The following is a 16,325-nucleotide window of genomic DNA, read 5'->3' as shown; positions in this document are numbered from 1 at the left end:
GCAGAATGTAGAATTTGTCACCAGATGGCACAGATTTACGGCAATTGGCAAATGTGCCAGAAGGGCAGTGAGGGGGGGTTTTCCTTCACTGAGTAAGTTGTTTGATCTGACATGCAGAGCCGCTAGGAGTGGAGGAACTTTCAAAAGGAAAATTTACACAGGGAGGGAAATCTGCAACTATGGAGAGAGTGTAAAGAGCTGAGGAGTGGGGCTGATTGCACCGCTCTGGCACAGGATCGAAGGGCTGAATGGCCATCCTCATGCTGCATCATTCTCTGATCTTATGAAACACTGAAACTTTATTGTGTCGTCTCTTGAAGGTGGTTACACCACGGGGCCTAAAGCCCTGGTTGCCCTCCTGCGTCAGCGATCCAGACCCTACCTCTTCTCCAATAGCCTTCCCCCTCCTGTGGTCAACTGTGCCTCCAAAGCCCTCGACCTCCTGATGGACAACAACACCATCGCCGAAAGTATGACGTCGAAAACCAAAAGGTACGTTATCCAGGGGGAAGCCTTGTCTGTCGCCCTCGCTTCCATCCTCTGCTTTGAGGAAAACCAACATTGTGACGTTTAATCGTTGTCCTTGTCGATAAAAGGTTGTGTTTTTCACCCTTTTTTAAAAAATAAAAAGAGGCAAGGAACAGTTGTGAGCCATTCAGCCCCTTGAGCCTGCCTCCGCTATTCAGTAAGATCAACTCCCACTCTCCCGCCTGTTCCCCGCTCGTTCACAAATGTGCCAGTGAATGTCCCAGCCTCCCCTGCTCTCTGAAGAAGAGATCTCCAAAGATTCCTGACCCTCAGAAGAAGAAATTCCTCCATCTCGGTCTTAAATGGGTGACCCCCTTATTGTGAAACTGGACAACCTCCTGTATTCCCACTGTGTTTTCCCATTCTCATCCACCCGCCAGATTTCTGTCCGCTCACTTAACCTGTCTATTTATTTCTGCCGTCCTCGCAACTTGTTTTCCCGCCTATCTTTATGCCATCAGCAAACCGGGCTACAGTACAGTGAGCCAAGTCTTTGCTGAAAGGGTAAATAGTTAAGGTTCCAGCTCTGATCCCTGCGACATTCCACGAGTAACAGTTTACTGACCAGAAAATGACTCCATTTATACTGACTCTGTTTCTTGTCAGTTAGATAATCCTCTACTCGTGCTAATATATCACCAGCAACACTAGGAGTTTGTGTGTGCTGACCTTTTATGTGCCGCCTAGTCAAATGGGAATCCATATACGCCACATCTACTGGTTCTCCTTCAACCTGCCTGGCTTGCTACATCCTCAAAAAAACATTCATTCATTTGTTGAACGCTATTTCCCATCCAGAAAACTTGGAGTGAATCTGCTGAATTGTATTTTTATTTTCGAAATGCCCTGATACTGCTTAACGGGTTAACACTGCTGTCTCAGCGCCAGGGACCCGGGTTAACACTGCTGCCTCACAGCGCCAGGGACCCGGGTTAGCGCTGCTGTCTCACAGTGCCAGGGACCCGGGTTAACACTGCTGTCTCACAGCGCCAGGGACCCGGGTTAACACTGCTGTCTCACAGCGCCAGGGACCCGGGTTAACACTGCTGTCTCACAGCGCCAGGGACCCGGGTTAACACTGCTGTCTCACAGCGCCAGGGACCTGGGTTAACACTGCTGCCTCACAGCGCCAGGGACCTGGGTTAACACTGCTGCCTCACAGCGCCAGGGACCCGGGTTAACACTGCTGTCTCACAGCGCCAGGGACCTGGGTTAGCACCGCTGTCTCACAGTGCCAGGGACCCGGGTTAACACTGCTGCCTCACAGTGCCAGGGACCTGGGTTAACACTGCTGTCTCACAGTGCCAGGAACCCGTGTTAACACTGTTGTCCCACAGTGCCAGGGACCCGAGTTCGATTCTGACCTCTGGTGACTGGAGTTTGCACTTTTTTCCCTGTCTGTGTGGATTTCCTTCGGGTGCTCCGGTTTCCTCCCCCAGTCCAAAGGTGTGCATGCTAGGTGGATTGGCCATGCTAAATTGTCCCTTAGTGTCCAACGGTTAGGTGGGTTGCGGGGATAGATCGGGGCATGGGCTTAGTAGGGTGCAGACTGGGTGGACTGAATGGCCTCCTGCACTGCAGGAATTCTATGATTCTGGACGATGAGTCTCCCTCGTTGTGTACACTCAACATATTGGCACAGTCCTGGCTCTAGACCAGGATCAGTCAATGGTGGGAATCGGGTGTGGGGGCTGGACCCGTGTTCAAGGCTCAGCTCCACATATTCATTGTGCCTCCGCAACGTTGTTCAGTTCCATTCAGTTCACCATCACCTCAGCTTAGTCCCAGCCCAGGCCTTCACTGCTGAACCCTATATTTGTGTTCCCTCCGGGGTCACTAATCTGTGCTGACCTCAACATCCTCAAACCTTCAACCTGTCTCAACTCCCTGCTGCATTGGCACTGTCACACCTGCCCGCCATCTCCGCCTGCACTGACTAACAACTGACCAGCAACATCCTCCCCCGCCCGCCCAGTCCATTCAATCCAACATGAATCTTGTCTAGAAATTCTCCCGTTGTCTTGATTCAGGTCCACAGGTCACTGAAATGAGCAACACAGGTGGAGAAGGTAGTCAAAAAGGCATACGCATGCTTACCTTCATTGGCCGGAGCATTGAGTATAAAAATTGCCAAGTACTATTGCAACTGTATAACACCTCAGTTAGGCCACACTTGGAGTATAGTGTTCAATTCTGGTCGCCACACTACCAGAAGGATGTGGAGGCTTTAGAGAGGGTGCAGAAGAGATTTACCAGAATGTTGCCTGGTATGGAGGGCATTAGCTATGAAGGGCGGTTGAATAAACTCGGTTTGTTCTCTGGAACAAAGGAGGTTAAGGGGCGACCTGATAGAGGTCTATAAAATTATGAGGGGCATAGACAGAGTGGATAGTCAGAGGCTTTTCCCCAGGGTAGAGGGGGCAATTACTAGGGGCATAAGTTTAAGGTGCGAGGGGCAAGGTTCAGAGGAGATGTGCGAGGGAAGTTTTTCCACAGAGGGTAGTGGGTGCCTGAAACTCGCTGCCGGAGGAGGTGGTGGAAGCAGGGACGATAGTGACATTTAAGGGGCATCTTGACAAATACATGAATAGGATGGGAATAGAGGGATATGGACCCCGGAAGTGTAGAAGATTTTATTTAGACGGGCAGCATGTCGGCACGGGCTTGGAGGCCCAAAGGGCCTGTTCCTGTGCTGCACTTTTCTTTGTTCTTTGTTGTTGGTCACTGATCTGGACCCCTTGGACTCTGTTCACTCACCTCCCTCAGTCACTATGCTCCACTGACTCTGCCCTTTGTACGGATTACAGTTCCCTCTGACCTGATACTCGGCCGCACTCTCCTCTGGAGATCTCTGCTCTCTCTCTCTCTCTCTCTCTCTTTCCCCCCCACCCCCCCCCCCATATATTGGCTATTTGAGGACGCTTCTCCCCATTGGCTATTTGAGAAATGCCTTGACCTGGCCTTAACGGTGAAAATGTCAGTGTTTAGAATGTGGAGCTCACTACCGCAGGGATGGATTTGAGGACAAACTCTGAAAGCATGAGGGAGAAAGCGATGGGAGGGATTGTTGATAGTTGGATGCGGAGGGTGGGTGGAGGCTTAATGCGGGGCAGTGTGCTTACGCCAAATGACCTGCCTTTGCTAAATACTCTACATAAAATAGACCTGGTAGGTTGCTCATCCTGGGGGAATGGAATCCTGTTCTCATCTAATGTCCAAAGCAGCAGTCCCGAGGGGGGAATTTCTCCCCTCCCTGATTCCAAAATGCTGATTCAGCCAGTAACACAGACTCTGAATGGAACTTGGCAAAACATCCCGCCACGGGAAAATCATCACCCCCTCGCGCGCCCGGCCCCCCCTCGCGCGCCCGGCCCCCCCTCGCGCGCCCGGCCCCCCCTCGCGCGCCCGGCCCCCCCTCGCGCGCCCGGCCCCCCCTCGCGCGCCCGGCCCCCCCCTCGCGCGCCCGGCCCCCCCTCGCGCGCCCGGCCCCCCCTCGCGCGCCCGGCCCCCCCTCGCGCGCCCGGCCCCCCCCTCGCGCGCCCGGCAATGGACAGCACTCTCAAACAAGCGGAGGCCTTGAGGTGCAGTGGGTTTAGCATCTCTGCCTCTGACCCAGAAGCTCCGGGTTTGAGTCCCGCCCCTGGACCCGATGTCCAAGGCAATCAACCTGCAAAATCCATCCAAACACGACAATAATAGGCGGTAGAAATGGGATGGGCCCTGGTCAGCCACTCTTGATTTTCACAATAACTTCATTGCAGTGTCAATATAGGCCTACTTGTGACACTAATAAAAGATTACATGGAGGTGTGCCCCTAGAGCTTTAGCTTCAGGGTGGCGACCTGTTCCAGGGGAACCAAGCTACAGAAAACAGACCGCGCGTTGCTCTGACTGCCTTGTCTCTCTAGTCGCAGCAAGTCTCCCAAGTCTAATTGCGAATGAGTGTGAGTGGTCCGCCCAGTGTTCTGCACCTCCTATCCGCTCAGCCCCAGAAAACTAAGGAATCCCAAAATAGAAAGGATTCTACAAAATTCCCTTCCTTGGGACCATTTTGCATTGAAGTGGGAAATGTCATCGGTCGATCGGAGGGTTGAAACTCTGGAATTTGTTTGGTCTGTGGATGCTCAGTCTGTTCAAGAGGGAGCGCAGTCGATTGTTGCTTCCTGGGAGAATCGAGGGGTACGTGAAGTTAATGTTGAATATCAGCCAGGATCTTACCGCATGGTGGAGCAGGCTTGAAGGGCAGCGTGGGCTCCTATTTCTTAGAGGCTCTTGTGTTTAATTATTAAATATGATGTAATATTTCTCCATGGACGGGCAGGATTGAAGCCCATTTCCATTGGATTGTGGTCTTGACCTCGCGCTCTGGTCGTTGACGGGGTTGATTGCGAGGACAAGCCTGGAGGATGCTGCAGAGTGAATGTTGCGCTGAGCGGATTTGGTGCTCCTCGGGATGAGGAGAAAGTGGGAATTCTGCTTCGAGCGCTCCCAGATCCGGGATGGCTCGCGAGATGCCAGCTGCAGCTCCCTGTTTTCTATCCCAAGCCGGGATCAGAGAGGCCGCCAATTCCTCAACACACCAGTTTGCTGCGCCTCTGTTTCTCAGCGGCTGTCAGCCTGAGTGCCGGTCAGAAGCAGCGATGGTGCATACTGCCCACGGAGAGCTGGGTCGTCACGGATTCCAGTCACTCACGGGGCAGGGACAGACCTGCCTTGACCCTCACATTTTTGAGGGAGGAACACACCGTGCGCACACAACTTGCAAAGATCCTACCCACAGTATATCTTGAGGCCAGACCGACGTTTGCAGAGACTTCAGCTCTGAACATACGCAGCAGAAGCAGGGAGAAACCATTCAGTCCCTGAGCTGCTTGGCTGTTTGATAAGATAGCAGCTGATCTGATTATGGCCTCTGCTTTCTTGTCGACCCCTGTACCTTCCTGCTCCAGCACCATCTACCCCACTGCCTGAAAATATTCATTGACCCTGTCGCCACTGCTCTCTGGGACATGGAGGGAGGATTCTGCAGACATTAAATTTCAATCCCAGCTGCAGATGTGGGAGTTTAACCCTGATCTTTACCCAGGGCTTCTCGAATCCTAACCCAGTGAGATTGCCCTTCCTCCCCCATCTCTCCGCTCATTCCAGTAGCTGCGCTGGTTATTGGTAAAGTGTTCAGGGTGAGTTCAGGGCAGAGCTGAATTCTGCAAGGTTACTTTGCTGCACACTAATCCTGTCACAGCTGTCTGGGCTTGCAGCCCCTTCTCTGAGCTAAATGGACAGCAGGGTGACCCAGCACATGGGGCACTTGTAGCCATGGTGATCATTCGGGTCAGCTCTTCCACTGTGCTAACCCCTGGCCCGCAGTGTCTCTGTCTGAGGCGGGCAGAGAGATGCAGGCACGGGTTATTTTTGAGGCTGATCTCTGAGTGATGTAACCTTGTCCATGCTGCCTCTCTGACCATTCCCGTGCTTTCCTGACTGACCATTCCCGTGCTTTCCTGACTGACCATTCCCATGCTTTCCTCACTGACCATTCCCGTGCTTTCCTCACTAACCATTCCCGTGCTTTCCTGACTGACCATTCCCGTGCTTTCCTCACTGACCATTCCCGTGCTTTCCATCCATTCACCCATCACCCCCGTGCTAACCCCTGTGCCTGCTGACCTACACCCATTGCCCCTGTGCCTGCTGACCTACACCCATCACCCCTGTGCTAACCCCTGTGCCTGCTGACCGACACCCATTGTCCCTGTGCTAACCCCTGTGCCTGCTGACCTACACCCATCACCCCTGTGCCTGCTGACCTACACCCATCACCCCTGTGCCTGCTGACCGACACCCATTGTCCCTGTGCTAACTCCTGTGCCTGCTGACCTATACCCATCACCCCTGTGCTAACCCCTGTGCCTGCTGACCTACACCCATCGCCCCTGTACTAACCCCTGTGCTCACCCCTGTACTGCTAACCTATACTCATTGCCCCTGTGCTAACCCCTGTACTGCTGACCTACACCCATTGCCCCTGTGCTAACCCATGTGCATGTTGACCTACACCCATTGCCCCTGTGCCAACCCCTGTACTGCTGACATACACCCATCACCCCTGTGCTAACCCCTGTGCCTGCTGACCTACACCCATCACCCCTGTGCCAACCCCTGTACTGCTGACCTACACCCATCACCCCTGTGACTGCTGACCTACACCCATCGCCCCTGTGCTAACCCCTGTACTGCTGACCTACACCCATCATCCCTGTGCTCACCCCTGTACTGCTGACCTACACCCATTGCCCCTGTGCCAACCCCTGTACTGCTGACCTACACTCATTGCCCCTGTGCTAACCCCTGTACCCGCTGACCTACACCTATTGTCCCTGTGCTAACCCCTGTACCCGCTATCCTACAGTGACTAATAGTTTGGCAATGCCGGACATTTAACATTTTTGACATTGTTTTCAAAACTCTTCCCTCCCTATTTCATGTCATCTGCTCCAGCCCCTTGACCCTCGTGTGTCTGCTCTCCTCCAATTCTGGCATCTTGTATAATCCCTGATTTCCACTATTGCCAGCTGTGCCTTTGGCCCTTAGCTCTGGAATCCCCCCTCCCCAATGTCTCTCCTCTTTAAGATGCTGATTAAACGCTACCTCCTTGACCACGTTTTTCTGATGCTGGGCTCCTGTTGAATGGTTTCTAATTTGAGTGCCCTGCACAGGTTCCGCAGTCAGATGATGGCTGCAGGATTCACCATTGGTGGAATGGACCATCCCATTTGTCCAGTGATGCTGGGAGATGCCCGACTTGCCTCGTCCATGGCAGAGGACATGTTGAAACGAGGTGAGCTGCAGACCGCGTGTATCCGTGTGCCCCGGATTTAGGCTGCTTGCTGAGTTGCATTTTACCTGTTATTCCCCCCGCCCCCGTAGTCACAGCAGCTGTCACCTCTTCCCGGTGCTTTTAGAATGTTTATGCCGTTAATCGATCCAGGTGTTAATGCTGTCTTGTATTCAATGGTGAACACTTACTGCCGTTTTTGAAATATCAAATGCACGAGGATGTTTCTTTTATAATTGCCACCGAATGGCTGACTGACTGGGGGTTGTCGGGTCTTCGGCCGCCCAAGCCTGTGCCGCCCGTCTAACCTAAAACCGCCTCCACTTCCAGAATCTGTATCCCTCTATTCCCATCCTATTCATTGTCAAGAGGCCCCTTAAGCATCACTATCGTACCTGCTTCCACCACCTCCTCCGGCAGCGAGTTCCTGGTACCCACTGCCCAGTTTTCCCATCAGAATCCGTGATGGACTGCCCCTCCTGCCCCAGTCATCTTCTCTCACTGACTCTTCACTTGAGTTCACACACTGCCCTGAAAGCCATTCTGTCTGTGGATCACTCCGTGCTGATGTTCTCCTGACACGGGTCTTGAAGGGGACGGGAGGCAGTGGGGTTGTGGTATTGTCATTGGGCTAGTAACCCAGAGGCCCATGGTGGGTGGCGGAATCTGAATTCAATAAAACCTGGAATTAAAAAATCTAACCATGACCTTGAAACCATCGTCTTAAAACCCGTCTAAACCTGCCGTCCTTCCATGTGACTCCAGACCCACCGCAATGTGCTTCACTCTGAAATGCTGAGCAAGCCACTCGGTCCAAGGGCAATTAGGCAACGAATGGATGTTACTCGTGGCGGCACTCTCGGCCCCGAGTCACAAAGTGCTTTGTTCAAGCCTCAATCTTGAATTTCGAGCCAACTCCAGTGGGAGCCCAGTGCTGTTGGCAGTGCTGCCTTTCCAGTGGCAGTTGCTGCCTTTCCAGTGGGTGTACTGAGGGAGCCCAGCACTGTCGGCAGTGCTGCCTTTCCAGTGGCAGTTGCTGCCTTTCCAGTGGGTGTACGAGGGAGCCCAGCACTGTTGGCAGTGCTGCAGTTACAGTGGGTGTACTGAGGGAGCCCAGCACTGTCGGCAGTTGCTGCCTTTCCAGTGGCAGTTGCTGCCTTTCCAGTGGGTGTACTGAGGGAGCCCAGCACTGTTAGCAGTGCTGCCTTTCCAGTGGATATAAAAGTCTCCGAGTACACTATTTCAAAGAGCCAAGGGAGTTCCCCCTGACTTTCTGACCAACAGCAGTCCCTCAGCCAACACCGCTAAAACCAATCACTCAGTCATGGTCCCATCACTGTCTCTGGGATCTTGCAATGTGCAAGTTGACTACGTTTCCCATATCACAACAGTGACAACACTTCAAAAATACTTCATTGTCTCTGATGTGTTTTGGATCACCCTGAGGGGGCGGAGCACACTCTGTAAAAGCAGATTTTCTTTTAATTCACCCGTAAACCCTGAACTTCTATCGACCACTTTCTGAGCCCCTTCATTTTAAGAGCCCACGGTTTCCCCTTCGATTCTTCAACCTTTGGCCCAGCACCATCTCTGCGACCTGAATAATCAAACTTGGTTCATTTGAGTCTCCCGCTTCCTGATCCCATTCCCCAGCCAGTCCCTGAGAATTGCTGGAGATTTTCCGGAAACCCCGGCAGAGGTTTCAGGAGTGGCCTTTCCCCCTGGTCAGGTCGCTTGCAGAATAAGAATATATTTTGTTGCAGGTGTCTTGAGCCGATAGGATTTCTGCATTCCAGGAAATTGAGGTTTAGGTGTTGGTGGGCATTTGTCGGGGAAATTCGGGAGCGTTTAGCCACTCTGATCATTCCTCTTGTCTTGCTTTGATTCAGGTATATACGTGATTGGTTTCAGTTTCCCCGTGGTCCCCAAGGACAAAGCACGAATCCGGGTGCAGATCTCTGCTGCCCATAGTGACGAGGATATCGACCAATGTGTGAAGGCCTTCGTGGAGGTTGGACGCAAACACGGAGTGATTTCCTGAAAGGCACTCGAATCCTGGCAAACCAGTTCAGAAAGATCTCCCGGAGACACGGGCGCTGAACAGTATTCTACACTAAAGCTAATTCAACCAAAGTTTGTGGAATTTGGTCCAACTGCCGAGTGCCTGTCTTTCTAAAGGATGATGTGTGTCAGACTTGTAGGAAATCAGTGTGATCAACCTTTGCTTTTATAAAACCAAAATGGTGCACTTTGGTCCATGGATTCTGTGATGTTGCATTTAATCAAATCCTGGGATATTGAGCACTTGCGATTGCTCTCTATAATGTACGGAGAAAGCTGAAGTATCTGAGAGAGGCCCGTTCTGGGCAGTTGGAAGTATTTATTCAACAAAGTCTGTTGCTGGATTACCTAGAATTTACATCCCAGAAACCAGCCTTTTGCCCCTCTCTCCAAGTCACTCCACCATCCTGACTTGGAAATATATAATCTTTTATTGTCACACGTATGTAGTTGCTGTGAAAATCCCCTCGTCGGCACATGTTCGGGAGGCTGGTAGCGGATTTGAACCCACGCTGCTGGCCTTGTTCTGCATTACAAACCAGCTATTTAGCCCGCTGTGCTAAACCGGTCCATCGACCGTTCTTTCGCTGTCGCTGGGTCAAAATCCAGGAACTCCCTAACAGCACTGTGGGTGTTCCTACACCTCTGGGACTGCAGCGGCTTGAAGAAAGCGGCCCACCACCACCTTGAGGGGCAATTAGGCCTGGGTAATAAATGCTAAACTAGCCAGCGACCACCCACATCCCGTGAATAAATAAATAAAAATGAACTGTTTATGTTCCATGCGTCTCCTACTCCATCTATCGACAAACTCGTCCATCTGTGGATCCTTCTGGAGTGAATAAATTGTTAGATGTGGTGAGTTGAGTTGTTTAGTCACAAATGCACCAGCTGAATCTCCTGGTGTGCGGTGACATGGTCCTCAGTGAGTTCCTTAGGCGGAACCTTCCAAACCCACTACCACCTGGAGGTTCCCCTCCAAGTCACGCACCACCCTGACTTGGAAATATACCGGCCGTTCCTTCACTGTCGCTGGGTCAGAATCCTGGAACTCCCTCCCTAACAGCACAGTGGGTGTACCTACACCACGTGGCCTGCAGCGGTCAAGAAGACAGCTCACCACCACCGTCTCAAGCGGTCAGTCACCAGGCGGCAGAGGTTTAAGGTCCGTGGGGCAAAGTTTAGAGGAGATGTGCGAGGCAGGTGTTTTACACAGAGGGTGGCGAGTGTCTGGAACGCGTGGCCAGGGGAGGTTGTGAAAGCAGATGCATTAACGGTGTTCAAAAGGCATCTCGACAAACACATGAATAGGACGGGTATAGAGGGATGGGGCTCAAGGAAGTGCTGAGGGTTTTGGCCACGGTTGGTATCGTGACCGGTACAGGCTTGGAAGGCCGAAGGGCCTGTTCCTGTGCAGTATTCTAATTAGGCATGGGTAATGAATGCTGGCCTGGCCAGCGACACCCACTTCCCGTTGGCAGTGAGGATCGTTCCATAAAGTCATTCGGGTTCTTGGCCTATTGAGTCCATGTAGTGAAATCCAGCCAGTTCCATCCATCCTCTTTCATTCCTCTGACCCTGAAAGTTTATTTTCCTCAAGAAGCCCCTCAAATTGCCTTTTATTGTCTCTGTCTCCACCCTTAGAAGCAGCAAGTTCTAGGTCATTACCACTCGCTGTTTGAAATTTCCTTCTCCAATCCCCTCTGTATCTCTCGTATCCCCTCGTCCTTGTACCATTGGCGAATGGAAGCTCTACTTTGTCGACATGTCATAAACATCTCCGTCAAATCCCCCCTCAATCTCCTTTAGTCCGAGGAGAACAGCCCCAGCTTCTCCAGCCTACCCTTGGAGATAAAATGACTCATCCTGGAATCATTCTGGCAAATCTGCTCTGCCCCCTCAGGATCTGGTCAGTGGGGCAGTAATTAAAGGAGAGAGCATCGTCGCTTGTGCCCCTTGCAGCTGATAGCTCTTTGAAAGTGTTCTCCAATCCTTCTGCCCTTTTCCCCCCATAACCATGCAAATCTTTCCCACTTTGTGTATATATCCAATTCCAATTAAAATCTGTTATTGGGACGGTTTCCCCCATCCTTTCCGGCATTGCATCCCAGACCATGACGTTTTTCCCTTTGCTTTTTTGGCATGAGAAAACGAATATCAGCAGCAAAGAGATGAGTCTGTTCTGAACCGGAAGCTTGTCTGATCTATTACTAACCGGGATACATTGGAGGGGAGCTACAGTGGAGATTGAACCTTGCATCAAGCTCCTCTTTAACTTCCATTTGCTTCCCTCAACAAAATGGATGGAAGCTTAGACAAAGTGGTCTTGACATGTATGATGTGGAGATGCCAGCGTTGGACTGGGGTGAGCACAGTAAGAAGTCTTACAACACCAGGTTAAAGTCCAACAGGTTTGTTTGGAATCACTAGCTTTCGGAGCAGTGCTCCTTCCTCTGGTGAAGGAGCAGTGCTCCGAAAGCTAGTGTTTGAAACAAACCTGTTGGACTTTAACCTGGTGTTGTAAGACGTCTTACTGTAGACATATGTAGGCAATGCTAAATTAGACAGAGTCCTGGTGAGGCCACACCTGGAATATTGTGTGCTGTTTTGGCCTCCACGGAAGGATGTTCTAGCTATAGAGGGAGTGCCGAGATGGTTTACCAGACTGATTCCTGGGGACCGGCGTATGAGGAGGGGTTGAGTCGGTTAGGATTGTCTTCGCTGGAGTTCAGGACAATGGGGGGGGGGATCTAGAATCCTATGAAGTTTCAGCAGGACAAGACCGGGTCGCTGCAGGAAGGATGTTCCTGATGGTGGTGGGGCTTCCAGTCTGAGGAAATGGGGGAGACCATTTAGGATTGAGATGAGACATTTATTCACCCACAGAGTGGTCGGCCCTTGGAATTCGCTACCACAGAAAGTAGTTGAGGCCAAAACACCGTTTGATATGGTACTTGGGATGGAGGGGATCGAAGGATATAGGGGTGGGGGCGGGGGGAAAGGAGGAGGAATCAGGATAGCGAGTTGGATGATCAGCCATGATCATAATGAATGGTGGAGCAGGCTCGAAGGGCCGAATGGCCTCCTGCTCCTATTTTCTATGTTTCTGTGTAAAATAAATACTTCATTCTTCAGAAAGAAGCTGCAAGCGGCTATTGATAAGATTGGTGAAGTTCAATATCCATATGAAGTCACAGGGGAAACTGGTGCAGTGGGTTAGCGAACCCTGCCTCTGACCCAGAAGCTCCAGGTTCGAGTCCACCCCAGGGCATGATGGCCGAGGAGGGCGGGCTGGTAACATGGCCAAGCAGGTTGAGAATCAACCTGCAAAATAGAAGATTTTGGCCTTTTGGAATTCACATCCAGGGTTGGTGCTTGGGGCAGAAAGCAAGAGTAGATGAGATAGGTCGGTTGGAGGGATCTGGCAACACGCTGGGTGGACTATGCACGGGGCAAATGTGGACAGTTCAGGGGCAACTAGGGATGGGCAACAAATGCTGGCCTTGCCCAAAGATGTCCGCATCCCATGAACGAACCAACAGAAGAATTTTCCTGGTGCTGGATAAATGCTAGCATAGGCTGCATGGTCTGTCTGTGTGTGTTGTAACTGCTGCGTGTTACTGTACTGTATTGTTTACAGGTCTGAAATATCAAATCACAATTCTAACTGGACAGGCGATATCTGAATTTACAATCGGAAGCGGAATGCGGTGATTATGGAAGATGTTATCGGCAACTTGACCATTACTCTTTGTGGTTTTGTTTCAAAGGGAGTCTTTATAAACTGAAATACAGCTTGAATTCCCAATAGCAAAGTTATCAAAAGTTTTAATCAGAGTGGCGACAGTGAGAATGTTCCTCCCAGTGGGGAAGGGCATAACTGGAGCCAATAGGCGATTCCAAAGATATGCCTTTACCCACAGAGTAACAAAAATGTGAAACTTGCTCCCACTGTGTGTGGGTGATCAGAATAGTATAGATCAGCAATGGGAGAGGTGGGCGCGACGATGGTGTAAAATGGGTTGCCAAGGAGTTGGCCAGTCCTGCATCTCCCACCCAAAACCAAATGTTTACTGGAATACATTTCGAAGGTACCCCAGACAGCAACCCGTGAGCCAGAGGACTTCCATATGCAAGATCTAGCGGCTAGTTCCCATGTACCCTGTGGGTATCACCTCGCCTTCCACAGTTATTGTTTGCCCCATTCTGAACTTGGCTCTTGGTGGGGGCAAAGGGGAGAGTGTGCAGGTTTGGGAACCCCATCCATCCCACTCGGCGGGGCAGGGGGGGGGGGGGGGGCGGAATGCATCTCTTTATGACAAATTATTCAGATCTCCAAATAACACAAAATAGAAACTATCCTTTTATTAACAATTTTCACATTTAATAATATAGAAGAGACAACAATAAATGTGACATTTTCAGAAGTAAATATGGAGAATCTATCGCGAATGTGGTGTGGGCCGTGAGAGTTGACCATTTTGTAAACGTGGGTCGCCAGGGAAAGCTTTGAAAAACGCGGGTATGGATGCATTTGAGGGGGAAACCAGGCACACATTTGAGGGTGAATGGAATAGAGGTTTAAATTTAGATGGGGGTAGCATGGACTGGGTGGGCTGATTCTGTGCTGTCGATCCAATGGCTTGAGCCTGTCCATGATGCCCGACGGAAGGCGCTCAGTAACACTGGGTGCTCGGTGACGCGTGGCGCGCGGTGACACGGGGCGCTCGGTAACACTCTTAGGGCCAAGTCGGGCCCCAGTCCAGAGACTGGAGCACTTGGCACTCAGACTGACAGAATCCGTTAGAGTGCAGAAGGAGGCCATTCGGCCCATCGTGTCTGCACCGGCTCTCCAAGAGCACCAAGTGCCATTCCCCTGCCTTTTCCCTGTACCCCTGCCTTTTCCCTGTACCCCTGCACATTGCTTCCATCCAAGTAATCATCTGATGTCCCTCTTGAATGCCACAGTTGAACCTGCCTCCAGCACGCTTCCAGGCGATGCATTACCAACCCGAGCCGCTCGCTGGAAAGGTACGGAGGGGGTGCTGCTCTGTTGGAGGTGCCCTCTTCAGGTACCGATGTTAAACTGAGCCCTCGTCTGCTGCCTCGCTGGGCAGAAGAGAGAAGGACCGGGGAGTTCCCATGGTAGGCTTATGCAGAAAGTAAGGAGGCATGGGATAGTGGGAAATTTGGCCAGTTGGATAACGAACTGGCTAACTGATAGAAGTCAGAGAGTGGTGGTGGATGGCAAATATTCAGCCTGGATCCCAGTTACCAGTGGCGTACCGCAGGGATCAGTTCTGGGTCCTCTGCTGTTTGTGATTTTCATTAATGACTTGGATGAGGGAGTTGAAGGGTGGGTCAGTAAATTTGCAGATGATACGAAGATTGGTGGAGTTGTGGATAGTGAGGAGGGCTGTTGTCGGCTGCAAAGAGACAGATAGGATGCAGAGCTGGGCTGAGAAGTGGCAGATGGAGTTTAACCCTGAAAAGTGTGAGGTTGTCCATTTTGGAAGGACAAATATGAATGCGGAATACAGGGTTAACGGTAGAGTTCTTGGCAATGTGAGGAGCAGAGAGATCTTGGGGTCTATGTTCATCCATCTTTGAAAGTTGCCACTCAAGTGGATAGAGCTGTGAAGAAGGCCTATGGTGTGCTAGCGTTCATTAACTGAATTAATTGAATTTAAGAGCCGTGAGGTGATGATGCAGCTGTATAAAACCTTGGTAAGGCCACATTTGGAGTACTGTGTGCAGTTCTGGTCGCCTCATTTTAGGAAGGATGTGGAAGCTTTGGAAAAGGTGCAAAGGAGATTTACCAGGATATTGCCTGGAATGGAGAGTAGGTCTTACGAGGAAAGGTTGAGGGTGCTAGGCCTTTTCTCATTAGAACGGAGAAGGATGAGGGGCGATTTGTTAGAGGTTTATAAGATGATCAGGGGAATAGATAGAGTAGACAGAGACTTTTTCCCCGGGTGGAACAAACCATTACAAGGGAACATAAATTTAAGGTGAATGGTGGTAGATATAGGGGGGATGTCAGAGGTAGGTTCTTTACCCAGAGAGTAGTGGGGGCATGAAATGCACTGCCTGTGGAAGTAGTTGAGTCGGAAACATTAGGGACCTTCAAGCAGCTATTGGATAGGTACATGGATCACGGTAGAATGATATAGTGTTGATTAATTTGTTCTTGAGGGCAGCACGGTAGCTTTGTGGATAGCACAATTGCATCACAGCTCCAGGGTCCCAGGTTCAATTCCGGCTTGGGTCACTGTCTGTGCGGAGTCTGCACATCCTCCCCGTGTGTACGTGGGTTTCCTCCGGGTGCTCCGGTTTCCTCCCACAGTCCAATGATGTGCAGGATAGGTGGATTGGCCATGATAAATTGCCCTTAGTGTCCAAAATTGCCCTTAGTGTTGGGAAGGGTTACTGGGTTATGGGGATACGGTGGAGGTGTTGACTTTGGGTAGGGTGCTCTTTCCAAGAGCCGGTGCAGACTCGATGGGCCAAATGGCCTCCTTCTGCACTGTAAATTCTATGATAATCTATGATTAATCTAGGACAAAGGTTCGTCACAACATGGTGGGCCGAAGGGCCTGTTCTGTGCTGTATTTTTCTATGTTCTATGTACTATCCCCGTAACCCCACCTGACCTTCGGACACTAAGGGGCAATTTAGCGTGACCAATCCATCCACCTGTACATCTTTGGGCTGTGGGAGGAAACCGGACGAAACCCATGCAGTAACGGGGAGAACGTGCAAACTCCTCACAGACAGTCACCCAAGGCCGGAATCGAACCCGGGTCCCTGGCGCTGTGAGGAAGCAGTGCTAACCACTGAGCCACCATGCCGCCCTTTAATTCAGCTCACAGCTGATCTGAAGCTCAACTGCATCGACCCA

The 16,325-nt window shown here is 51.2% G+C and overlaps 1 protein-coding gene across 1 annotated transcript in view; it reads left to right on the top strand.

Annotated features, from left to right (window-relative positions):
• The window catches only part of gcat (glycine C-acetyltransferase), a 23,417-nt gene extending 13,794 nt beyond the window's left edge, over positions 1-9,623 (top strand). Inside the window, 3 exon segments of the mRNA XM_072492024.1 lie at positions 321-492; positions 7,245-7,366; positions 9,253-9,623. Coding sequence (XP_072348125.1) covers positions 321-492; positions 7,245-7,366; positions 9,253-9,404 — 446 coding nt within the window. The 3' untranslated portion in view covers positions 9,405-9,623.
• Positions 9,624-16,325: the final 6,702 nt, after the last annotated feature.

The sequence above is a fragment of the Scyliorhinus torazame genome, chromosome 29 (assembly GCF_047496885.1).
Source record: "Scyliorhinus torazame isolate Kashiwa2021f chromosome 29, sScyTor2.1, whole genome shotgun sequence".
In the NCBI taxonomy this organism is placed as follows: domain Eukaryota; kingdom Metazoa; phylum Chordata; class Chondrichthyes; order Carcharhiniformes; family Scyliorhinidae; genus Scyliorhinus; species Scyliorhinus torazame.
Note: the sequence above shows the minus strand (reverse complement) of the source record. Positions and strands in the feature narration are given on the sequence as shown.